At 37.5% G+C, this 26,220-nt stretch overlaps 1 protein-coding gene across 1 annotated transcript in view; it reads left to right on the forward strand.

Moving 5' to 3' along the window:
- The window catches only part of BBS9 (Bardet-Biedl syndrome 9), a gene marked incomplete at both ends in the record, with an annotated part of 309,474 nt that extends 284,479 nt beyond the window's left edge, over positions 1-24,995 (forward strand). The window contains one exon of the mRNA XM_081996969.1: positions 24,955-24,995. Within this exon, the coding sequence (XP_081853095.1) occupies positions 24,955-24,995 (41 nt within the window). The remainder of the gene's footprint in view (positions 1-24,954) is intronic.
- Positions 24,996-26,220: the final 1,225 nt, after the last annotated feature.

Here is a 26,220-nt window from a genome sequence, read left to right on the forward strand (position 1 = left end):
CTAGTACAGTCACTAGATTTCACCTTCATGGTTACATTGAAGTAGAACTCACCGTATTTTGATCTGTCTCTAGACTGGTGGATGTTTGTTTGCTTGCCGATTGCGCTTTCATATTTGCGCTTTCACATTTGATGAGTTACACTCTCTTGCCTCATGTGAGGTATTATTTTGGTTGATGTTACTGTGTTCTCTCAAAAGAACACACACATATCCTATGTGTTTTTAGTCAAACCAAGCATATATTTTTATACGCAGATGGTAATTATAGTGAATATATATAGGGCAAAGATTGGAACTTCCTTCCTTTTGACCACAGCCTTCTCTGTTCCTGTATATTTACCTCATAACATTAAAGCAGTCATAAGCAGTCATGCATACTCAAGGTTAAAAATGGTTTCTCACAGTAGTGTTATACAACCTGTAACTAGATGCCAAAGCCTCAAAGTGCACTGAATCAATAAAAATTCCTCTCGGTCTGCATTGAATAAAGTGATACTGAAGTGGAGTAGCCATAGCGTTTTATGTACCCACATCCCTCGGTACCCTCTTGCAGGTGAAAAAGTTGCAGAATTCCTCCCCTCGGTTCCAGACTGCAAAGGAAATAAATGGCGAGGGGGCAAATCTCAAAAGAATTGAAAGCTCCACTACTGCAGTTTTTCTGTTTAGGATATTTATTCATATTGTTTTGATTTAGAAACTAAGCTGGGAATTTCATGAGAACACGCATTTTCATGAGTTTTCTGGGATTTAGTTACTTTCTGTTTGATATAAGTTTTACATGTTGTAGCATGATTTTAATAATGCTCTGTGTTTATGTTTTTTAGAAATGCATTTCTTATGTACTCTTCCGCTACATGTCATGTAAAAGGCTGCCCTCTGTTTGCATGGTAACAGAGTGCTTGTTTATACGCTCTTGAATTTTTTGTTTTTATTTTGAAGAAAGATCTCTGAGGGTCCCAGTTTGGTCATACTTTGCAGCTGTATTATTCCAAAGGCAGTCACAGAGAGTGAGGAGAAAATCCCATCTCTCCAAGCTATTGTTTCTTCTCCGAAAGCTATTGTTTCTCCCGTGCGTAGAATCAAGAAGATGGTACTTAGAGCTTGCATTGTCATTTCAGCTTTTTATTGTTGTTGTTCAATGTAGTTAGAGACTGGAGATGACACTCCAATAACAGTTGATTTGCTAATTCTGTAACTGTAGATTCACAGAAGAACCAAGACCCTTTTATTTTTCATCTAATAAAGTTGTCTGTGTAATGGATCACAGATAAAAAGATGGCTATGATCTTCGAGAGCAGTGCGGTTTGAAATATTGAGTGTCTTTTTAAGCAGAGGTAAAATTAAGAGGCAGAAAATGAATGAGACAGTAATATGCCTTGTCTTGTGTAGTTGTAAAATGGTTATTCCAATTGAAGGTGAAGTCAGGTATTGTAAAAGTCTTAAAAATTAAAACAAAAATAAAATAGGTTAACTGAAACTGCAAAAAACTTTTGCTTTGAGGGAAGATTTATGTAGGTTTTTAGTTTATCCAAATTGCTTCGCCCATCCTTAGAAACACTAATAGTACTTTGGATTTCTGTAACACCTTTCATCTGAGAACCTCAAAGCACTTTATAGGCATTAATTTAATTAAGTTTCACAGCACTCCTGTGAGATAAGTAATGTTTAAATAAGGATCACTTCACCCAGCACTGAAACGAAGCCACCCCTGGGGTGGAATGTGGTAAGTATGTAATAGTACACAGCAACACTACACAACAGTCCAGGGGAGAGCACGAAGAAAACACTGTACCCCACTGAGACTGCAGGGTGAATCTTGTTAGACAGCATATCTGCTTGTTTGTTACTTTTCCTTCTCGGTTGTAGGTTAAATTCCACCATATTTTTGATGACTGCCAGGGGATAGGAACTTGCTTTTAGATCCACCCAAACGATCTTTGCCTAACCATGACTTGGCTCAAAGTGCTGTGATGCTCAGTTCAATGAGTTGTCCTCTTGTAGTGGAAGGTACAGTTATCATCTCAAATCACATCATGGTGACAAAAAAGATGTACTGCTGTTTCTGGTAGCTGATTTAGCTTTTATGTTCAAAACTGAGCTAATGCATAGAATCAACTTTTAGTGAAGTCTTAGACACATGACAAAGCGGTTTTCCATTGTTACTTTTTGAGTGCTGTAGAATACAAGCATACCTGTTTGTGGCTATTTTGCATTGAAGAGTAGCAATTTATGCGATTTTAACTTTAACATGCCCTGCATGACTTTTACAAAAATGGTGGAGAGAAGGGAAGGGATTCATGCTAGTCGTGCTTGGTACTTGCTTTGGGAACTTGAGTTGGGACATTCATAGCGCAGCAATACATGAAAGCAGAAGGAATTTTTTTCCCACTAAGAAATTACTGTAATAACTCTTACTTTCTGTTTCTGTCTTTTCCATCACATTATGCAGCTTGTTTGTATATGTTTTGTTTTACTGATCCACCAAGGTGGTGGGTGTATCAAAAAAAAAAGATATCTTTTATTTTTAACCCTTTTCATAAGCATTTATCCTTTTAAATTACCTTCTCTTTTTTTTAACGTGACATTTGAAAATCTCCTGTCTCGTTAAGTAGTATAGAGGGAATATAATGAGAGATTCTGTTCTGTCATAACCAAGAGGCAAGTGGTTTCCATTAGAAGCTCAGCTGGAGCTTCCTTCCATGCCAGCAGCTTCCCACAACTGAACTACTCTGCTCATCTCTGCCCTTTTTGGTGGGGAATGTGCAGAGGAAGTGGAACACAGCCCTGACAGATAAGGGATTACTCAAATGGCTTCTGTCACAGTTTGGGGATTAGGTGCAGTTATGAATCCATTTATTTTGTGAGTCCTGTTTGTACCTGCGACAGTCATGAATGAGGACATTCTGCTGGCAGAAATTTGGCACCTGAGGAGCAGCGGTGGAGGCCTGGTGCCTGGAAGGGTGCAAGAAACCAATCTAGCCATTTCGGTATCGGATGTCTCTTGCCTGTTTGAACAATGGGGCCTTTTGCAAACAGAAGCATCTTCTGTACCTGTGCTGTCTCCTCCCAGGCCTTCTGCTGGAGGGAAGAGTATGTGACTGGAAGGTTTTTTTGGAACAGAGTCTGACTGGAAAAAAACCCTAGTTTTATTCAGCTGTGATCAGTTGACCAAAGAGGGACAAATTCCTACTTGAGGTAGGAGATTGGTGTGCAGAGATATGTGATGGACTTATCAAGACACTTAAAGGATCTATTAGAAAACGGAGAGGTGGGATGCTGGCCATAGTCCATATGGATAACAAAGGCAAAGAAGAGGGAGGAGATGGATCCAAAGGGCAAAATTTAAGCTAAAGACCAGATGCTTCATCGTAATGTTTTCTAGAGTAGAAGAGAGGTGAATGAGGCATGAGATTATATGGTAGAGACTTAGAAAAACTTGAATGGTGTAGAAGAGGTCAGGATGGTTCTCAAAATTCTAAAATTAAGACCAGCAAGTGAAATATCAGGCAGCGGGTTTCAAAAAAATAAAGGGGTACCCTTTCTGTGGCATATAAATTGTAGAACACCTTCCCGCAGGATGTTGTGGAAACCCAAAGTGCAAATGGGTTCAATGATTAGCTGAATTTATGAAGGAAAAATCAGTTGAGAACTACTAGCTACAAAGGTGTAAAACTGATCTCTAGCTCAGGAAACTTTCCAGCTGCAGAGTACTAGAAGGTGGACATTGCTTTGTATTTGCCCTCTGCTTTATGCACACTACCAAAGTATCTCCTTTGGGTTACTATCAAAAGGTGGCTATTGGGCTAAGTAGGATTTTGTATGCTATTCCTGTGCTTTTATCGAGATACCTTTTGAAGTATTTTTTTCTTAAAGATAAGGAAAGGTTTGTTTTTAGGCAGAAACACAAGGCACAGAAGGAAATGAGAAGCAGGAGTTACCCAGTTTATTCTAAAAAAAATGGATCATACTTCAAACTTGTGAGTACTGTCACAGAAGTAAATGGAAATATATGTATGCTAAAACATAAACATAGATGTACGTTCTTCCCTGATTTAGTGCCATGGTACCGGCAACATATGAATGTGTACAATTGCAACTCAACAGATTTTTTTCTTATTTTATGTTTTAAAATCTTCTGCTATTCAATGTGAAAATAAATGTAGTCATTGCCAGAAAATAGAATTTTTTTTTTTTTTTTTTTTTGTGCAGATTGGCTAATTGGGAATTGGAATTAGTACGTGGCGAACCAGATGTGCAGCTGGTTTGGGGAATAAGAAAATAGGAAGGTGGTCAACAGAAGCATTTCTTTCTCTTCCCAACCCACCCTACTGCCAACACTGAGCATTAACTGTACAGGTTGCAAGGGGAATGAAATGTGCTTGCTATATATTTCCTGGAGATTAATGGTTAGCGCCTATTTGATTCTTTTCAGGTTCCCATCACCATCCTAAAATAGTGCTAAGGAACATAATGATAATCGAATTTCAGTGAGATTTAGGTAATGCTGAACTCTTTTGAGAATTTAAGTTCTACACAGAGTTTTGAAAGGCTCTTATTCAGTTTTGCTTGATGGACAAGTTGTATTTTTAAGCAAACATGCTATGTGAGCAACTTTAAGCAGACGTTTGGAATATTGATTCTACTTAAAGCCTGAAGCTTGATTGCATAGGAAGAACTAACCCCATAGTTAAATAAAAGTGGATAAATTAAAATTATAAGATATGCAGTATCAATCCAGTGTAGCATTTTATGGATTTATTTACAAAATATCTACAATATTACAGTATTATATACAATTATATGCAATAAAACATAATAATATTATTTACTAGGAAAAAAAAGGAATCCCAGTTTTTTAATTCAGCACGTGCCTTTTAAAGTTAACAATAAAATAAAAAAAAGAGTTCTATCCAGAGAGACATCTGAAAAAAAAAAAATCCATTCTTTAAATTTTATATTTCAGAGACATTTTTATTTCTGTGTGTACATTCATATTGAAGGAAGTCAGTAGAATTATAGCTTCAAATTTTAAGAACTCTTCCCAGGTTAATTTTCTTTATATTCCAGAAATAGCTGGCCTCTGGGTTATTGGTTTTGAATGAACTTCCACTTTATTTATACAGCCGTTCTTAAATTTGGTTTTCTATTTCAGTGATGGAACACATCTTTCTTATTGTTTGAGAGAGTTCAGCAGATGCTTCAAACCAGAAATATTGGCTTAGCTGGCAACCAATCTGGCCTGTGGCTTAGGTACCAAAGAACGTATTGCCTCAGCTCCTAGCCTCTTTGGTCAAAAACTACATACTGTGCAATATTCTTGTTCTTCCTTGGGGGAGATTGTTTATTTTTATTTTTACAAATCAAACACAAACCAGGTGGTGAAAGAAGAAATCGCTAAACCATAGTCAGGAAGTGGTTAGAAACAAAGCAACAGTAGCCTGTTGATTCTCAGACGGATGACCCGATCGGGGGACCTGGTCCCCGTGTCTGTGTGTGTCTAAATTACGAAGCTGCTGTCTTCAGTAATGCTACCTTCTGCAGAGCAGCTGCCAGGAGTGGCTTTAGGGCTTGAGGCTGTAGTAAAAGATGATGTAGATGTGGATGTAACTGTGTTCCTGGTATTGTTCTTGGTTTGTTGATGGACACAACAAAATGATATTTTTCTGAAATTTTATGTTTATACTATGAATTCTGCTACCTCAGCTCAGACAGTGTCCCACAGAGAGCTCTGTTTTGGCTTGCATTGCGCTGTTCCTGTGTGCCATTTAATCTCGCAAACCTGACTAAAGATTTTACCACCAGCCACAGTCTTTGGTCAGTGTCCTCCATCAGAGGTGATGGAGAACCACCCCTGGTTCAGAAACAGCATAAAACTGTGGTCTTCCCTGTCCCTCTTACACTACTGATGCAACTTGGTGCAACTGTATTCCCATACTGCTTGTTTTCCCGCCTCGTGTGCTCAAATGGCATTTTTTGGACACTGAACAGATGTCCAGTGTGTCTTCATATCTCTACACACAGCTTCTCTGGCCTTCACTATTTCTTCTTTACTGATAAGTATGAATCTTTCTTAACAAGAAGCTTATGCTACCACTGTTGCTGTGTTATGACACTAAAGTTGAAGGCTTCTGGGGAAATATGTCTGCCAGTGCCTTCTGCTGAAAAAACCATCAGTGTCCTAATCAGTAGTGACCTTGCTGATATAAAATTTCAACGTACAGAGTACAAGCTTTTAGTTTATAGAACGCAGATGCAGTTTACCAAGACTCTCAGCACCTCCACTCCGCTTTTCCAATGGCTGACACACAGCACAGGTCTGAGCTCCTATTCCATAGTTATGGCCAGAGAAGCAAATCTGTTTTAAAAAGATGTACTGTTATTTTTTAAAGAAAATTATTTGGCAGTTGAATGACTTATTAAAGCAAAGCTTTTTGCATAAGTCAAATCATCTGGCTTTCAAACATACTTTGAAAAAAAGAGAGAAAGGTCCACCAGACTATTACATATCCCGTGGAGAAATATCTGCTGAAACTGCAAAAGCATGGAGTGTAGCGAGTGTCATTTCTGTCTCCTTCGTTCCATAAGCACTCCCTGACAAATGGGGAAACTATCAGTGTTGGACATAGTTTGCTCAGATATGTGCTTTACCTAGACTTAATCCTTCTAGTACTGGCAAATTGAACTCGCTATCCAAGCAATGACAATTCTAGTAGACGATGTGTGTTATATTCAAGATCATTATCTCATACTTTGTATGACACTAGACATGAGATTAAGTGCTCTGTAATGTGCATATTACAGCTATTTTTTTACTTCCTCTTGTGTTTTGTTTGATGTAAAGTAGAGATGAACAAAACCAGATAATGATTTTAGAGCTGATGTATTGCACATGTACGTGGCTGGAAGCAGAAGCAAGAAAAATTTGGACCTAGCAATAAAGGACAAATTCTGGGCAGAGAGGAATAACTTCCTTACAGATGTGATTCATTCTTCACTTGAAGTTTTTACATCAAAAAGCTCAACTTGAAGTTAAGGGCTTGTTGAGTAAATTATTGGGTGACATTCTATATTCTGTATTATTCCAGGCATCCAGCTAGATAGTTGTATTGAGATCATCATAGTCTAAGCCCTTCTGTTCTTTAAAATCTGTGAAAAGTGAAGATTGCTGGCGTATGTTTTCATGTTACCATGCTGCGTTTTCTTAAGTGGTGTGCCCCAGTGAGGGGCAGCATTCTAAAGGTTGCTTAATAGTACCCAGTATTCCTTTAAAATGGTCAAAGTCTGCTTAGTTTAGCTCCAGAAGGTTTTTTGTAGGTTCCAAATGGAGAGTTTCCCCAGCACAGAGGTACTCTGTGTTTGGTGTGCATGTGCCAGACGCATAACCGCGTCTTCCTTTCCCCGCTGATCCATTAAAGAGTCACTTTGGTGGTGTTCTTCAGGGTTGTGTGGTACCAGCTGAAAGAATCCGCTATCGTTCTTACGCTTGTGTGAGGATGAGGCCCTTCATTCAGTGCTTCATCCAGAACTATATATTAAACATAAACAAACAAAAAACCCCAAAACCAACTAAAACCTGATTATTCCATTATTCCCTTTTGAAAATGAGCACCTCTTTTTGCAAATCCGTAGTGAAGTGTTTACTCCATGGACTCCTGTCCTCTCCTTTATTCCATGGGCAGCAGCGCACATAAATTGGTTTCCACTGTTTCATAGAAATCTTCTCTATGCCCTGAGAGAGGCCCAGGGCAAGAAAGGTGTGAAGGGGGTTACAGCTCTCCTAGTCACCTCTCATGCGGGCTGGCAGAGCTGTCCTCAGGGCACGTGGTGGAGGCTCCAGTGCTGGCACCGAGTTTGTGCACGTGCGTGGAGGTATCTGCTGGGGTCCTGCACCCACGCGGGACAGAGCGTGTGTTAATGAGTCCCATGCTCTGTTCCACAGAAACCTGGGGGTAAAATCAGGCATCTCCACTTAAAGGGCATTTTCTTTATATCTTCAAAAGATGCAGTGTTCAGTACCATCTTTCTACAGAACATTTACGGTCAGGAAGGCATTTTTAGAGGTTTTGAATTCACCCTGCATTTTTAATTATGTTTGCTTTTTAACATGTGGCATTTTATAAAGCTAACTGGTGGTATAAATCATAGGGTATTTTTTAAATTTAATACAAGCCTCTAACTTAGAAGTGCTTCCTTTATAGGCTGTTTTTCTAGTAGAGTATGTAAATAAATGTCAGGGTGTGGGCTTTTGATTTTGAGTGGTTTTTGACTCTCTCAAATTTCTCATCTAAAGCTACTCTTATCCAGGAAAATCCAGGGAAAATTTTTTTTTTCCCTGTGGTGAGCTAGTTTATCTAAAGGTTTTCGTACAACTTCAGTGACTATCTCTGAGACACAGATAGGTTGCAGGAAACCAAGCTGAAAATGTATCTATTTTCGCTTGACATGAAGCAATTGGACATATTGAAATGGGACATTTGGATTTGCTGAACTGGAATCTCCCAAGATTATAATTTCTTAATGTCTAGTTATGTCCGGTTACTTCGTATCTAACAAAAATGCCTTTCATTTTTAACCTGCTTTGAAACCTTATGTAATCATGATGGCTGTCTCTTGTTCTTCTCTCCCCACCCTTGTTGAACCCCCCATGGCCAGTTTCTGATGCATTTGAGAGAGAGATAAACATCTCAAAAAATACACAATTGCATACAAATTTCATAAAAGTTGTCAGGTGGGTGTAAAGGAAAGGTTCAGATTATTAGGGAGACGGCTCAAACAGATGTTTAACAGTTACCTCTTGCGTTTGATGGGACCTTGAGTAAGTACACCCTTACCTCAAAACCAGCCTAATTTGTGGCTCTTGCTCGGGAGGAAATTAGTAGATGTGAAGGGTAGCTGAGGGTACTGTGAGGTGAGATGAGAGGGGGCATGGGTGGGTTTAACTAGGCAAACTGTGGGAGAGGGAGTATGTAAATCTGACAGAAATCGGGAATAGGAATCGGGATAGGAAATTATTTTGTCCACCCCTTAGCAAGTCAGATTTCAAAGAAAAAAGTTGGTTTTACTGTCACTCTTCATTTTACTGTTTGATACCAGCCATGAGTGAAATTTAAAAGATTATTATGAAAATAGATAATGTGAGGTGAGAAGAATGAAAGACACCAGAAAGTTACCTGATCTTTTTAATAATTCCAACTAGTTCAAGCTGATTTATAGACTTCATAGTTCAGCTAACAGCAGCTTTACTTTGTAAACCCCTGCTTTATCTTTTTTGTTTTTCTTTCTCACTGTTACAATTCAACATAATTAGAAGCACGTTACCCTTTTATCTTGCTAACTTTTAAGTTAGCAAAAAATGAATGTGGTAAAAGTTTTGTTAGCAACTTGTTAATGTTTAATGAGTGTAAAGTATGATGCTATCTACTGTTTACTGTTTTAAAGAAAATAGGCTAAGGGTTGTCTTCCAGCTATCAGACCAAATGTAAATAATAGTGACGATGCAGAATTTGGCGGAGTGAATATACACATGTACATGATTGCCTAATTATATATGGACATGCAGGTATATTTACATCATGGTAATAATGGTCTTTTAAAGTTTTAATCTCAAGTATATTATCCTTTAAGATTTCTCTAGTGATATAAGAATTTGGAAACAATGTTGACTTTAGAAAGTTTTAATTTCTTTTTTTGTATAGATAATGTCTATTCGTAATGTAGAAATCATACAAGTACAGCACGATTCACTAGGAAAATGAGCTTAGTGTTCTCAGTTTAATCCAAGTTGGACAACACATTATTTGGCACAATTGAGTGTCCTATCTTTAAGAGAAGTACAAGACTGAATAAGCATAGAGGTTTTGTTATTTGAGTGAGCCAAACTATATGTTTAGAACTATGAGAAATCCTTGTACTGCGTCCCACCTGCTTTCAATTGCACTGTTTTTATAAGTGTTGGATTTACAGTAAAGAAGTCACCTAGAGAAACGCTTCTTTCCTATTGTGTATAGCTGAAAGGCTACATGCTTCTGCCTTTCACCTACTGTATTTGTGTAGACAAAAAAAAGTTTTGTAAGTTTTATAGAAACACTCATAAAAATACTAGTGCATACATTGAACTGTCACATAACATTTTTCAGAAAACAAATGTGAGATATTTTATGTTCAGTAGACAAATCGTTTTGTTATGTTGTATATAGCTCTTGTGCCTTGCCTGTTGAACAAAACTTGCTTTTAAGGAGAAATGCCCTTTTCTTTGTCCAATCTTAATGACTGCTTGGTAAAGTTTTGACTTCTGTTGGGGTGTAAGCCTTAAATTATGCATTCAGTTCCTGTGAATTTCAATGTTAAGAAGGATGAAATTAATGTATTAAAAAAGAAGTCATTCCAGTCCATGGAAAGTGTTATTTGTGTTGAAAGAATATGATAGAATAGACTGCCAGTGATGAGCTTCCCATTCTGAGGGCCTTCAGAAATAGGCTTAGTTACCACTTGGAAGGTAGTAGCTCAAAGATACGATTTAGTGAAAGCATGACAGAAATCCACAGTCTGATATGTCTGATACTCTGCTCAGAGATGTTGAGCATGGGAACATGAATTTTCAGACTATGATTGCAATAAAAGGATGAGATTATTAAATGATGGCCTTGCAGTTGACTCGTGGGTTGAAGAGGAGCTATTGAATTTCATTTCAAGAAAGAGGTGAAAGAGACTCTGTTCTCTAGGCAGCTCTGTCTTGGACCTAAAGTTACAATGCACAGGGCATTTTAGATGGCTTCAGCCTGAGTTGAGGTTAAATAAACAAACTCTGAAGTTAAATGCAGTTATCAAATACTTGGTCAAACAAAAAATAAGGCTGCCTTTTTCATATAGTCTTGGCCTTCTCAGAGGTGCCAGAAGAGGAACTTCAGTATTAAGGGTGTTGAAAATAGCTAGTAAAGCAGAAGCCAATGCTAATAAACAGTTCTGGAAGAACTGTGAGTGGTTTAAGCATAGTCTGGATTATTGTTATTACTGTGTTAAATCACAGCAACCAAATAGCCAAGCTTCGCTTTGACTGATTAAGTGGAATGGCCGTCAATGAAAAACCTTCAGGCTGTATTGCAGACATAGGGATGGGTGTGGTTGTGGTCAGCTCTCCCAAACATTACTTTGGATGCTGTTGCAGATACAGAGCAGGGTGTTACATGATATTTTCAGAATCTGGCAGATTTTAATTTGGTTTGGATGTTTTTTATGTACCTTGGCAGGCATGCATATCCCTGCAGCCATACAGCAATCTGCATTAACGGCTGAAGTAACACCTACTGGTGAGGCAGAGTCAATCAGCAACAGGCTGCTGTTGTCTCATGACTTCAGTTGACTCATAATCCCATTGAGCTTTGTTGGTCACTTTTTGCTCCCACCCTGAACCCCAGTGCTAGTTCCTGTCATGATTTGGATACCCATTGATTAAGTAAGTAGATGATGTGCTTTATGGACAAATGAGCACGTGCCTTTAAGGAAGATATGGTAGAGCCTTGTTATTATTTCCATCAGCTAATTAAATAAATTGAAATTATTCATTCACATTTATAAAAGTCTCTATGCAAAGTTTTCGGTAGATTACCCTAATCATAGAATCACTTAGGTTGGAAAAGACCTTTAAGATCAAGTCCAACCATAGAGCTCAGTGTGTCATCGAGTCCAATACAGAGCTCAGTGTGTCAAAATGACACAGAAAGATCTCACAAAATTGTTTCAAATTGTATTCAGACTTTATCATCCTCCTTACGTATTTCTGTCTCTCCTGGAAGAGCCTGGAAAAACAGATGAGGCTTGAAATGTGCCAGATATGGGTATTGTCATGTGAAGGTGGCATCATATGGCAGACAAAGGGATTTCTAGATCAGAGAAAGAATGAAGGAGGAGAACATTTTGATCCTGGAATTTTGAAGGTAAAGTAGTATTAGAAGCATTTCCAGGAAGTCATTCAAAACATTGCTGGCTGGAATGGGAAATGGTGTCGCAGAATCTCTGAAGATAGCTGTCTCAATATGGTCCAGTTTAGTTTTACAAACATGAAGTCATTTAACTTGTCACCCCATGCCTGATGTGTGATAGATATGAGAATAGCTCATTCTTTTTTAAATGTGTAAATTGTTAAAATGACTAGCTATCCTTTTCCAGGCTACTGCACAGAGACTCAGTCTGGTAATGTGTATGGAATCCTTCAGGCAAATACTACTTCTGACAGCACAATTTGAATTCTCCTGCGTGGGTGGAGAAGATCTGGCCATGTTAAGTGTGAGCCAGCAGACTATTCCACCATGCCTAAAGGAAGTGTCTGTCTTGAGCTACTTGGTACTCCTTACTGTAACCCATTAAATTAGATGCTAATACCTGGACTTATTTCAAGAGTGCTTCTGTTTTACTGCCTTCCAAAAGGCATGAGAGAGGGGTAGGTGCTACTTTAAATAGCAGTATTTGAAGCTTAGTTACACATTGGATTTGTTGTGTTTTCTTGTTCATCTGTAGTTTAATACTGATAAAACTACAATTCAATTCTCTCATCTTCACGCACCATTGAATGAGTGGTTTTCACACTTTCACAATCATGTATTTCTGCTGACCCATTTCCTGCAGATGATCATATCTTTGCACCTTTAGCTGAAAATACTGTAACGATGATGTTTATTTTCCTGTTTAATGTGGTTTCATGGGCTGCAGACCATGACTTCATGGATGACAGATTAGAAAACACTCTTACACACTATTCCAAGTAAGGGTTAAAAGCAAAAATGATCTATACCTTAACTCACAGCTCCTTTCAAAACATCTTACGTGTGATATATATTGCCTTTCTTCCAACAAAATCCCTGATTACAGTGGCGAGACCTCTGCAAACGCCTGCGGAGAGAAGCAGTAGCATCCAGCTTGTTGCAAGATCCTAGCAGAACCAGATAATGGGCAGGCACCATGGGACTATGTCTATATTTTGATAAATCTCTACCTACTGTATTTAGATTTCACTTTTGCTGCAACAGAATCTCTCTCAATAACCTAACTCCTTACATTTTTGCCCAAACTATCACCTTAAGAGGCTCCAGTGGAGCTTTTGGAGCTCTGTGTCAACTCTGATGTAAAGCTCTCCTGCAGTGAGAGATCAGAAATGCCATGTGTAAAAGCAGAGACTCCTCTGAGAACACTTTGTAGACAGAAAAGCATCTGTTTCCTAAGAAAGTTTTAAACAAAATTGTATTGAGTTAAATGTAAAATATGATTAGGTATTTCCTTGGGTGATATCACCAGGTTATTTTTAGACTCAAAACCTCCCACAAAAAAAGTATAACAACATTACTTGCAAGTCATGTGCACAGTATAATGCAAAAGATTTAGAAAAAATAATTTCCTTTTTGTTACTAAATGAGCATTGTTCATTGGCACTTTATATTTTATTCAGAACATGAATATTGATTTTTTTAAACATTTATTTTCATTTTGTATTTCACCATAGTTCTTTTATGCCAGAGTTTCAGAGATCATTAGTAAAATCAAGAAGAGAGAAAGAGAAAAGGAAAAAAATATAGACAAAACCACTGTCATATTTCAAAGGTTTTTCCAAAATCAATATTCTAACAAGGTTAAATCTGAAATAACATTGAAATACATAAATGCATTGATGTCATCACTTTTTTTATAGATTGAAATAATGTGTTATAGCATCAGTGAATTCTAGGGCATTATTTAGGAAAGCATTTAAGGCTAAACTTGGATTCTTTGTGCATGTACCCAACTTATATTGGTAACTTCAACACCTACATGGTACGTTCAGTTCCACTGATCTCAATTGATCATGTGCTTAAGTGATAGGAGACAGTTTTCTGAACTGGAATTGGAGCATATATCATACATGAGTGACTAATCCCCGAACTAGTAAACCTGAGTCTTAAAGCTCTATCCTATAAGCTGTTAAGTGGGAGTAGATTTACGTTGTTGAGGAGGACTTTCACTGACTTCAAGGTAGCTTGTGAAAACCTGGATGTCCACCTTCTTGGGGAGGCATTATTGCTTAAATAAAGATTAAAATAAATAAAGACAGGTAATGGTGGCCTAGATACCGTCTTGAAGCACAGGTTTGTGGACCTTGTGAGCATCAAGTATGGAAGAACAGCAGTAAGTTGAATCGGAGTAGGTAGGTTGCCATCAGGCAGGTTACCTTCAAGCATGGCTAAACTGTGTTTAGGCTGTCTCAGGTGGACAAAAGGCAGAGTAGAAGTAAAGCAGCTCCTCTTAGCTCTTTCTCCACTAGATATATACAACTGCAGAGTCTAGAAAACCTGCCTTTCATATTTCAAGAGAGATTATTTGTTTGCATTAATATTTAATTGATAATATTATGGTACTCGTATCAGAATAGAAGGAGAAAATAAGTTAGCTTAAAAAAATATAGTATGAAAATTAGGCTCTACTTGTCCAAGTATTTACATGTTTGAGAATTCCTGTATGACTCCTTAAGTTCAGTGGAATTAGTTACACATAAACCACAGCAAGTGTTCACAGTACCTGACCTTAAATCAAAGATTTTTTTTTTTTTAACTATTTGTGGTGTACCCTTTAACTGTGTTGGGATTTGGCATTTTGTTTCTAAATGTTTTAAGCTGCTGATGTTATTTAAACTTCTTCCAGTCTTGGAAAGAACTGCAAAGTGATTGATAAATTGAAACACTGCACAACAAAGGATTCTCATTTTATTTCAGTGTATTTTCTGGAAATTGTCTACTTTATTAGATTTTTTCCTTTATTTTCCCCCCTGATTTAGCATGTCTGTCTGTGCTTTCTTAGCTGCTTAGCTTTGTTCAGGCACTTACCTTATTAGTCAACAGGGAAATAATCTTAACATTATGTGACCACCAGAATGAAATCATTTGCTCTTCCTAGCATCGTTAGTGTCCAGTTCAGTAAGAAGCCTGTGATCTAGGACAGTTAGTTGTGTTGTGCTGTAATTAAACCAGCTTGTTTACATGACAAATTTATTTTGAGCAGTGTCCTTGTGGAAAACAATAATTTGAACATAACCTGCATTTGTTGTGGGAATCCCATAGCAGTAATGTCTCTTGAAAACTTGTAATACTGAATTGTCTGTCTATAAATAAAGTTCAGCATATTTTTCCTAAAGTTACAGAAAATCATAGAATCATAGAATGATGAAAGCTATATTGCTCTCCTGCAGTCTGACTATACTTAGTTTTTATTGCTTCCTACGCACATGAGAAAATCCATAATACATTTAAAACTGATACAGGCGTGTTGGCTTCCACTACTCTTTCTGGAGGTGCTTAAAAGGCTTGGTCCTGCAAAGTGCTGCTCTCCCTCTGGTTCTGCTGATTTTGATGTAAGGTTGGAGGGCCCAGAACTTTTTAGTTGTCATTCAGAAATGCACATACTTGGGCCTTATGGAATTCTTACTTGGATCATCAAATCTGAGTAGCTTTACAATTTTTATTGTGAAATTGCCATTGTAGCTACTAAGGTCAAGACATGCCTGGAAATTTCTAGGAATGTAGCAGGGGGTAACTCTACTTCCATCTATATGAGACAAGACTGATGTCAGTGGAAAAGTCATGGCAATAAGGAGCATGACATTGCAGGTCTTTTGTATAGATACTAAGACAGTTTAGAATGCATATCAGATAAAAAAATATGAACTGCTATTACATTACCCCTCTATCTCTCAAAAAACATACTTAGCATTTGCAAAGATAAGGTTAATAAAAGAAAAAGTTTAAAAATAATTCAACCCCCCCCCCCAAAACAACCAAAACAAAAAAACCAAGTGGATACAGGGTTTTGGTGAGCAATAGAAAGGAGTTATGTGTCCATTTAGAAGAAATTTCATCTGTTACTTTAATACAGGCTCTTTGTATTTTGTTCTTTTGCTTTTAAGCCAACACTGAGACTTATCAAAAGATTGCATTTGGAAAAAAAAAACAAACTTTTAGAGCATTTCTCTCATATACTGTAGCTTAAAAGGAATGTGTGAAATTCAAGATTGGAAAGCATTACACAAAATATTCTTTTTCCTTTTTTTTTAAACACATTTTTCCTCAAACCTGTCTCTCTACCAGTGTCTTTTTCCCACAAGACTCCAAAGGAAAAATGACATCGAATGGTAAAATCCTGTTATATGTTATTTCCAGAAGAATCCATGGAAATCTTGAATATGATTTTATCATTTGCACTATAATGTTCCATTGTTAAAAGCAGCAACATATTGAAGAGTATTCAGTTGCTGAGTATTTGATGGTAAGCAAAAGCTGATGTTTCTGTGAATATTACAAAACACTTAGGAATTTGTAGCACCTCAGATCTGTTTTATGATAATAGGAGTTAGAAATGGAAAACTCCTGTTGTATCAGCTTGACCATCTCCCTGACACCACCAGATTGTTGTCTTCATTGTGGTACTAATTTGCAAATGTCATAAGCCATGTGGCTTCCACCACTTCCCTTGGGAGAATACATGGCGTTAAAGCAGCTTTGAATATTCCTTTCCTTGACTTCATCTTCTTGATCCTCTTTTTATATCTCTTCATTGCACTAAATTCCTAAAGTTGCTTTGCCTTTGGCTATTTTGTTTCTCTCCCTCCCCTCTTTTGTGTTTTCCACAAAATCACACAATTACTGACACTGTTCCTTTTGGAATTTCTTCTATTTTGTTGCATCTTCTGCTACTGAGGAGCCATGGGCTTATGTGTACCGTAGGCTATAAAGAAAACATTAGAAATCTCTACTGGAGAAACTGATGTTTATGTATGAAGACACTAAGTTATTTTGTGGCCGTACAAGTTAAACTTGCGAAAGAAGGACAGCGCAGGGCCTAAGTGCAAGTCTATGAGACTCATTATTCATAAAAAGGTGGGGTTTTTTCCCCCCTATATACCCAATATGCTTTTTCTTCTATGTTTTCCTAAAGCTGGTGTTGGATAAAATCACATATAATTTGCTGTATGTATTGTAGCTAAATTTGTTGAAAGCTTCATTATGACAATTATATCGTGCATATTAAAAGTATAACTTCACTATTTTGACTTAAGATACAGGTATACACTAACAAGAGTAGAGCTCTGTGACTAACTTCTTTTTTCCTTTTTTTTTTTTTTTTTTTTATTTCTGGCCTGGTGCAAAAAAATTAGAGCATTTGTTATTTTGGAACATTCTCCAGTGATTGATTCAGGTTTCTCCTTTTCTCCTCAAATGAAGTATTTAACTTAGACTTTGTATGTGCTAACTTTAAAAAAACCCAACAAAACAGCATTATATTCAAGGAAGTTTATTTGCAATTCAGGAGATTTTGAAAATATAAAAAAAATGCTCTAATTGTTTACTTTTTTTAGCCAAATTGATCTGACAAATTCAGCAGAAATTTGACTAGTGGTTTGTTTGACCTGCGTTTGCAATTTTCTAAGGAAAATCGTCTCAGCTGAAAAGTTTGCTGAGTATTAGCTAAAGTTACATAGGTAGATGAAGATGTTTGAAGTTATACTAACAAGGAGGTTGTAGGTCTTCAGATGTCAATTATGAGCTGCAGCCAACCTATAGGAGTAGAAATTGACTGTAATGTAATATATCATATCTGTGAAGGACCTTGGATCTTCCTGCAGGCAGACACTGGGTGGCTGTCTCCAAGCAGTAGGATTCACTGCCATTCATATGAAAATGGTGGAAAATCTTGCCCTAAAGCTAACCTACCCCTGCAGTTTTGCCTATCTGTCATGGTGATCGCTTGTCTGGGAAGATAAAGGACTTGTTAATAGTCAGCTGGCTGGTCGGTTGGTCAGTCTGTCTGGGAAGTCAACAAAACAGCACAAGGAATCAAGGAGGCAAAAGACTGATTGCGATGGCGTTACTTCTCCTCAGGAAAAAGTAGAGAGTTACATCTACACAAAAAAAGACCCTGGTTTTAATATATTATCATCGATCTAATCTCAATGGACATGGCCCAAATATTTTTTTTTCCTCCTGACAGCAAGTTATTAAAGAGCCAACATTTCTGAAAAGCTTAATAGGATTTTGGGTTGCAGTGAATGGGAAGATAAAAGCATGATGAAGAATAAATTGAAGCATTCACAGCCGTGTGGCCATAATTAGTTATGTTTTAGATTTGTATTGTGCATATTTGCCTTAGAAGCCACTGAATTAGTTTACTGCCCTAACAAAGGCTGATAGCTAATTAGAAAGAAGGGAGGTTTGGCCACTGAAAAGCAAACTCATTTTTAGGCATTTACTTCCTGGCAAGAAATACCTGTTCCAGCTGAAATGTGTCATTTGTGGCTGCTTCTTGTGATCATCTCCAGATGAAAACAACCATTTTTCAAAAAATTTGCAAGCTTTCCTAGAAAAGTGTCCAGGATTTGATAGGTGATTGTGATAAGCCCAGGTATTTGGAGAAAATAGGCATTTTTCATCCAAAATTTTGGCTTTATTGAAATACATTTCCCACAATAATGATCAATGGCTTAATTTCAGATCGATAACTGTTTTTTAAGCAGCTTGTCTCCCTCTAAGCGTATTCAGTTTGCTCTATAATAATTGGGGGGGGGGGCGTTCCTGTGTGGAGCTCAGAATACTGTTTAGAGAGCTGCTTACAGAGCTGTACATTGCTTCAAACTAACCAGCATCCTATTCCTCTTGTTCTTCTCTCCTTCATATCTATAAATGTAAGCTAGATTTGCTGGTTTGGCAGCTCCTTGTTTCTTACAAAATGTGTTTATTCAGCAGTGTGTATATGGGGGTGTGTGTATATACGTATGACCGGGGTCGTTAGGAGAAGCAGCTGTGTGCCTTGGGAATTTTTGGTCATGTCACTGGATGTTTTCCCGATGTTCAAATTTGGTAACTTTATATTAGAAACATTTCGTATGTCTTGGGCATTTTCTAAATACAAAGCAGAAGAAAGACCTAAAGAAAGTACAGAAACTTTGCAACATGATAAATGTAGGAGTCTGAACTCTACCATTTACAAGTTAAGTACTTGATAATCCTAGGAAGTGTGAACTGGTGCACACCTTCTGACCTTACCCAAAGAGATGGGAAGTAATTCAGTCCACTTATTGATTCCTTGGACCCATTGGTGGCAGCCCTAATGCTTTTTAGGTGTCGGGGTTCTCAACAGAAAATTTTGTAATAGTAATGTGTATGGGTATGCGTGTGTGTGTGTGTACACCATATAGTGTAATGAAGGTTGAAGACAACAGTATTATACAAAACAAGCACAGTTTAAGTTACGAATTATCAGTATAAAATTAATGATGGGATATTTAGAAAACAAAGAAACAAACCAAATAAAATGCCTTTGAAGGGCCACTGTAACTTTCCCCAACATGTCCCTTTTCACAGTCACCCTGAGTTGCCACAAGCCTGCGTCTGCAGAGTCTTCATTGAGAGCTACTGCCTAGGGGCATGAATGCACAAGAACTTTGTGTTTAAAAGTTAATTAAAAAAAAAAAAATATGTGGGCACTTGTCGTTACCTCCTTGTTATCTCCATTGCGTTACACAGCTATTACGTCACTATTAAGTCAGAACGACAAAAGGAAAATTTTTAACAAGGTATTTAAGTTTTGTGGCAATAGACCCTGCTATCCCCAAGGTAAAAGCTGCCCCTTCTCCCCTCTGCTATTCTGTGGCAGTTTGGAAACGTGACTATCGATAGCTTCTTACAGGTTGGACTTGTTAAATTAGTTGCAGTTAGTAGGGACCATATTTAAGAGTGAGTGATGGAAACTAGTGTTTCACATTGTCCTTCCTGTAATGTATATGGTCCCTTAGGGACCTTAGTCTTTTCTCTCAGTGACACTACTTCCTAAATGAAAAGTAAATTTGTTTGATTTACACAATTCTTTAACGAATGAGTCAGTCCATGCTTCCCACTCCTTCAGCTACCATCACGCCCCTTTCAGCTACAAAATTCTGAGCATTTTTAAATTATGTATGCAGTGATCAGTGACTCACTAGTGACTTGGGAGGTGATGATAAGGCTCACTCTCAGTTTATTACTCCATAAAAAGTGATGTAGAATACTGACCAAGTCCAGTTTCTCCTGTTACAGCAGTGTAGGAAAGTTTGTACCTTGTCCATCATGGTGATCAATCTTCTGCAACACATTAGAGTCGATGATTTTACACTAATCCCTTTTGCTTTCCAGCTAAACTGTGTCAGTTTGCTTAGGATAAGCAAGATATTGTTACTTTCTTAAACTTTCTGAAAAGTTTGGATTGTGTTTATGGAATAAAGATTAAAAGCTAAGAAAAAGGAAACTGTATATATTTCATCAAGCGGTTTATAATGATAAAGAAAATTATTAGCAGAGAATAATTCTCTTAAAGAGAATTATTATGGTTTCAGAAATGTGACTTGAAGGTGCTGAGAAAAATCCATCATCTTTTGTTAAAAAAGAGCAAAAAGATCTATTAACTTTGGTCATTTGGAACATTTAGTTTTGGATCCAAAATTTTATGAAAAACAGTTACTTTAAAGCTGTAGTTTGTTCTAAAGCTGTTTTATGTCAGGTCTAGAAATAGCAATGTTAACCATCAGACCATGAGATGGGGTGGTTTTTTCCTCTTTTAGGTGGGAATAGTTGAAGAAAGGGGTGCCTCCCTTCTCTAACTTAATCTGAACTCAAAATAACTTTTGTTGTCTTGTTACAACAGCCCTTTTTCTGAGTCACTGTATGAAAAAGAGACTGGGGAGCATTGAATTTTGTAGATCAAACACTTCAAAGCCAACTTTGACTTAGTTTTATGCATGCTTCAGAGTAGACTAATGTACAATAGTATCCAGGAAACTCAGCCAGTAATTCATAAGAGTCCAAAATGTTCTCCTTAGGATGAATCATAGCAGCATAAATGATAGGATTGGAGAAGATCCTTTAGGTCATCCAGTTCAAAGCCTGTGTATCTTCCTCTTCACTAATCCCCACTAGGATTTAATCTACCCTATCTTTGCAAACCTCTCATATCCTTGACTCAGCCACCTCCCTGGGTAGTTTCTTCCATTGCCTAATTGTTTAACCTGAACATCTTTAAACCTTACACCATCATGCTTAGTGTGAACAATTTATGACTACAGAAAATGATCCGTTCTCCTCCCTTCTGCCATCATGCTCAAATATCTTCCCTCCCTTTAAATGTTCAGGTTTGATGGGTTTTTGTTGGTTTTTTTTTTTTTTTCCCCTCTAGCTGCATGAATAATTCCAGAAAAGTTGGGGTTTTTAGCTGTCTCTGGTGCTTCTGTCACTATAACTGATTTTCTTTGAACTTTCAGAAATACATTTTGATCTACAAATGAACTTTCTGTGACTCATATATGCATTAAGTCATGCTTTTCAAGACACAAATTAACACAACTGAGGTATTATGTGTCTTTGTTTATAGAAACTGCTTTTGTGAGGGTGCTAATGTGCTCTGACTGACAAATATACAAAACAATTTGAGGGATTTAAGTGACTGAAGGTGGAATCTGTTTTTGACCTCAGATATATGCAATCTTATGTTACTAATCAGGATATTAATTTAATCATATATTTTAACTCTGTATTGAAGTCTTACCTCCAAAAACTCCTGGGCTTGCCTACTGCAGAGGAGTTAAACTTTATCACAGTTATTTCCAAAAGCAGCTTTGCAGTTCATAACTGTGCTGATAAATAGAGATATAAACCTTTTAATATACATTTGTGTAAGTGTGTGCTCAGACCAGCATTATTCTGATAGGATTTTTGGATGATCTATAAAATGAAACATTGAGAACTTCATAATGGGGGATATGAAGATGGAAGGAAGCTTTTTGTCATGATGAAATGAGATAAAGGAGCCTTAATCTACAGAATTTTTAATTTTACACCTTGGATTTCTTAGAATCTGCCTAAGATTATCAGAATATACTGATGATAAGCGTCTCTGATGTTAAGTATCTCACCTACTATGATATAGCATGTGCAAGTTAGATCGATGTGAAATTTATGTTGTTCTCCTGGATGACTAATAAATATTGCATACTGAAAAAATACAGAGTAGAGGTGGGAAGGCTGATTATTGCAAGTGATGTTTTCATACTTCCTCCCATTTTGGAGTTACACAACAAAAATAGCTGCAGTCTGTACCTCACCCGTCAGCTCACCTCTCCCACAGTTTACTCATGTGGTAGTTCTTTGATCCATGCAGAAGTATTCCAGGTTGTCTATAGCAGTGGATAGTGCTGTTGGGCAAAGTTGTATGAAGTTGAAGTAAAACCTGCTGTATTACTTCAGTTCTGCCAGCCCGTAATTACAGTTAACACAGTAGGTTTAGTGGATCCACTGTGTTTCATGAGCTTGAAAGTAACCATTCACATCGCCCATTTTGGCATGGCAATTTGTAGAAATAGGCACAAAGGTTATTTGTAAGAAGTCAATGTCATGGTTTTGAAAGCAGTATCTCGGGCAGTACTTTGTCTCAAATGATTTTTTTTTTCTTTATAACTTTATAATTACATTTTAATTTTTAACATGTTATGTTTTCAGCCTGATAAAGGAAAAGATGTATTAGTATATTATAGCCTTTTCATGAAGATTCCTCCCTGCCCACTGCCGATATTTTTGTAAACCTCCCTTCCTTAATTTCTCTGTTATGCTTCTTAGATGTCCTCTAGCCAGTCGTCAAATGTATTGAGGTTGAGGACACTGTGCAGCAGCAGTGCCACATGTCTTAAGTGTGCAACTTAGTGGGCAATGCTAACGCACAGATCAGTGCCTCTTGGGCTCTGGTAAATCTGCGGCTATTCTCTTCAGGTTCAAAGAGCTGACCGTAATCATACCACCTTTTTGCTGTTTCGCATCCGAACTATGTGCATGTCCAGCTTTTGTAAGAGTGTGCACAAACCAGTTTCCTAATTCCTGTGAACTCTTTTTCTTGATTTTGGTGGGAAAGTAAGATATTCTCCAGTATCTTTTTTTTTTTTTACGTAGTACAGAGCTGTAAACAGCTCCAGATGTGATCTCGACAAAGCTACAGTCAGGAACAGTATTAATTTGTGAGCTCCGTGATGGCTTCTGTGGTCCTACGCCGTGTTGAGCTACATAGGGTATTTCACTGCAAATGCATGTCTTTAATGGCTTTTTCCATGTCCTTTACTTCTGCAGGGCTTTCCTCAGCAAGTATCTGTGTTTGACTGTTGTTTCCACAATGTATTTCAAGTGATATCTCCTCTTATCTTTTCTCAGCCTTGTTGATCTCTTAGTCCTAGAGCAATATTTCTTTTTCCTCTCCAGTATTTGTAGCTCGTCTTGGTTTCTTATAATCCACACATTTCATTATCATGCTACCTACCTCCTTCCCCTAGATCATTAATGGAACAAGATGGGACCGGCTGCTGGTCCTGTTGGCATCCCAGCATGTGCTATGTGATAAGAGTTCTGAACAAAAGGACTACCATTCGAGGGCTGACCTTTGTAAAGCCAAGTCGGCTCTTAACATGGTATTTTTAATTGTGCTTTAAAAAAAAAAAAAGTAGAACCTTCAGTAAGGGGAACTTCTTAGCCCCTTGGGGGCCTTGGGCTTCCAGCTGTTGCTGAAATTTTACTGCTTTAGTCTTTTGTATCTTGGCAATTTTATCCTTGCTCTGTTAGCTTCACTGATGCTTTGCTTCCAGTCTCAAGGCTTGAAATAAAATTTGTTCAGTTTAGTACTGTCAACCATGAAAACCATTGTAAATACTGAAATTCCCAAGCACCAAAAAACATTGATAGTGTAAAATAAAAACTGAAAAAGAAATCTAGATGTTTTTGTTCATATGGAATTGCACAGAATAAATGAGAGGATGTTCTTTTAAAATTATGTAGATTGTTGGTGATAAATTCTGTGTGAACATGATTGTGAAGGTAATCAGGCTGACAGGCGACTGGTGGATTGGGTTTAGAAGACCTGGATGTTCAAATTTTATTCTGCTGACCTGCTGGATCATTTCACTTCACTGGATGTGTGGGGATTTCAGCCTTCTTCAGAGGTGGCTTATAAGAAAAAAACCAAACAAAAAAACCCATAAAAAACGTGTTATTTTTATTATTATTCATGTATCGTTTGGAAATGGTGCCAATTTATTTTGGATTGCTTTATGTTCATTAGAAAAGGATTTAAATCAAATAATTTTCAACCTAAACTAATAGTGGACATGTAAGAGACTGATGGGTTAAATAATCACTTTAAAGTCAAGTCATGCAAGTATCTGCATATAGACATCTGTGTGATTATCTGCTGTTCTTTTTGTCCCTAGATATTCCAAGCAACTTTTTGAGTTTCTACCCACTTTTCCAAGTCTATCAGGTTCATTTTTGCAAAGGTGAATCTGTCTTGGATCGGTTATTAATCTCTTGCACTGATACTTGAAAAATAGAAACACATACTTTCACGGTTTAAGACAGAAGTTATCTCCAGTACAGGGGTTTTGCTATTTTCCCCTTGCCCAAGTGTTAGTCTTATATAAAAAAAGGCCTTGTTAATGCATTTATGGAGCCTAACTTTTTTTTCCCCCCCCCCCAATTTGTATTGCCAGTTCTGGCTGGAAAAAGGGACAGGGAAAATGCAAGCAGATTGGAGTAATTGTATCTCAGATCATATGCCCAGTTGGTCTCTGCCTTTTTTTTTTTTTGGATGTAAAAGTAGTCAGTGACTTTATAATTTAGACTGTGTCATCCATCACATGTATGAAAGAGCTGATGTGAAATTGCCCTTATTGCCTTAATTTTTTATATTTCCTAAACTTCTGAGTGCTTGAATTGGAAAGTTATGCATTTTTTTCCTAACTGTTTTGCATGTAATAAATTGTTTCCTCCAGCTATAACCAAGACTTTTACAAAGACTTTTACAAACTGATGAAATCAACAATATAGTGCATGTAGTTGCCAAGTACACTGAATTTTTAAGCATCTTCTTTCTCCTTTATAGGTTTGTCTGAGTATGCAGCAGAGGAAGCAGAAAAGCCATGAAATCTGAAGATGAGCCTCAGGAGGAATTTCTATCTGATGTCAAATGCATTTATAATGCAGCAGTACCAATCCATTTTACTCTGTACTGATTGCAGCTTCTGGAAGAAGAGGACTGTGCTACTTTATACAAAAAAAATTTACATTCTAATAATTTTGGTTGGGTCTCCCTGCCAACTGCTAGCGTCCTTTCTGCGAGCAAAGTTGAAGCACTTACCCAACTGTGGTAGGGGTGTTGTGCTGTTTTACAATATATCGGCCCTTTCTAAGGATTCAGTTGATTGATCAAAGGCTGTTTACACATAGTTAAAAGCAACCTTTCTTTCAGGATATGTTTTATCTTTTTAAAGATATTCTGAACTATACCTCCCTTTGAGATTATATTAACATTTGTTATATCACAGTTTTGACGAAAGATAACTATCTCGTTTCCTCCTGTACTAACATTCATGATTCCAGACAGCTGAATTCACCACCAGGAAAAAAAATGGTAATCCATCAACCTTTTTTTTCCCCTCTCTCATTGCTTATACAGACTCCTGCTCTCTAGAGATACAGAGAAAATATGGTTACTGGACATAAAGGGCAAACCCTTTTGCCATTAACTATGTCACTATGAATGTAAATAAAGTTTACATTGTAAGTACCTTGAGCACAGCAACACATGGATCTTTTTATGGTTACCTGTGATTTCTGTTTTTCTTGTCAATCACTCTGTTCTACTTATGGGTAAGATTTTTCAAAAGTAACTAGCAATTTTTGAGTGCCTTAATTTTTATTAATCCAGTTGGAGGGTGCTTTGAGGGTTGAGTCTTTAGAAGGTGCTGAGTATTTGCCTTCTGAAAGTCAGGTCCGTGCAAGGTGCCTGAAATGCAACACCCAACAACTAAGGCGGCTTTGAGAGGACCTTGACCTAGGGTTTGGAAGCATCAGGCTCATGTCTGGATTCCTGAGAGACTGCGATACCAATAAAAGATACTCAGAACTGAAAATACACTTGACCCAGGTCTTGGTTAAAAACCAGCATTTGAGCAAGGCCACTCCTGACTGTTGCTGGTTCGTAGCAAAATACAAGTTGCAGTCTTTTGGATGGCAGATACAAAAGGCACTACTGGTCTCAGCTTAGTTTCTGGTGGATGCAGTTACATGAGCCATCTCTGCACCCCACGCTTCTGTTGGTTGCCTCAACAGGGGTTCAACCAACTCGTGTTCTAGCTGTAGAATAGGT

The sequence above is a fragment of the Phaethon aethereus genome (assembly GCF_964289735.1).
Source record: "Phaethon aethereus genome assembly, chromosome: 2".
Taxonomy (NCBI): domain Eukaryota; kingdom Metazoa; phylum Chordata; class Aves; order Phaethontiformes; family Phaethontidae; genus Phaethon; species Phaethon aethereus.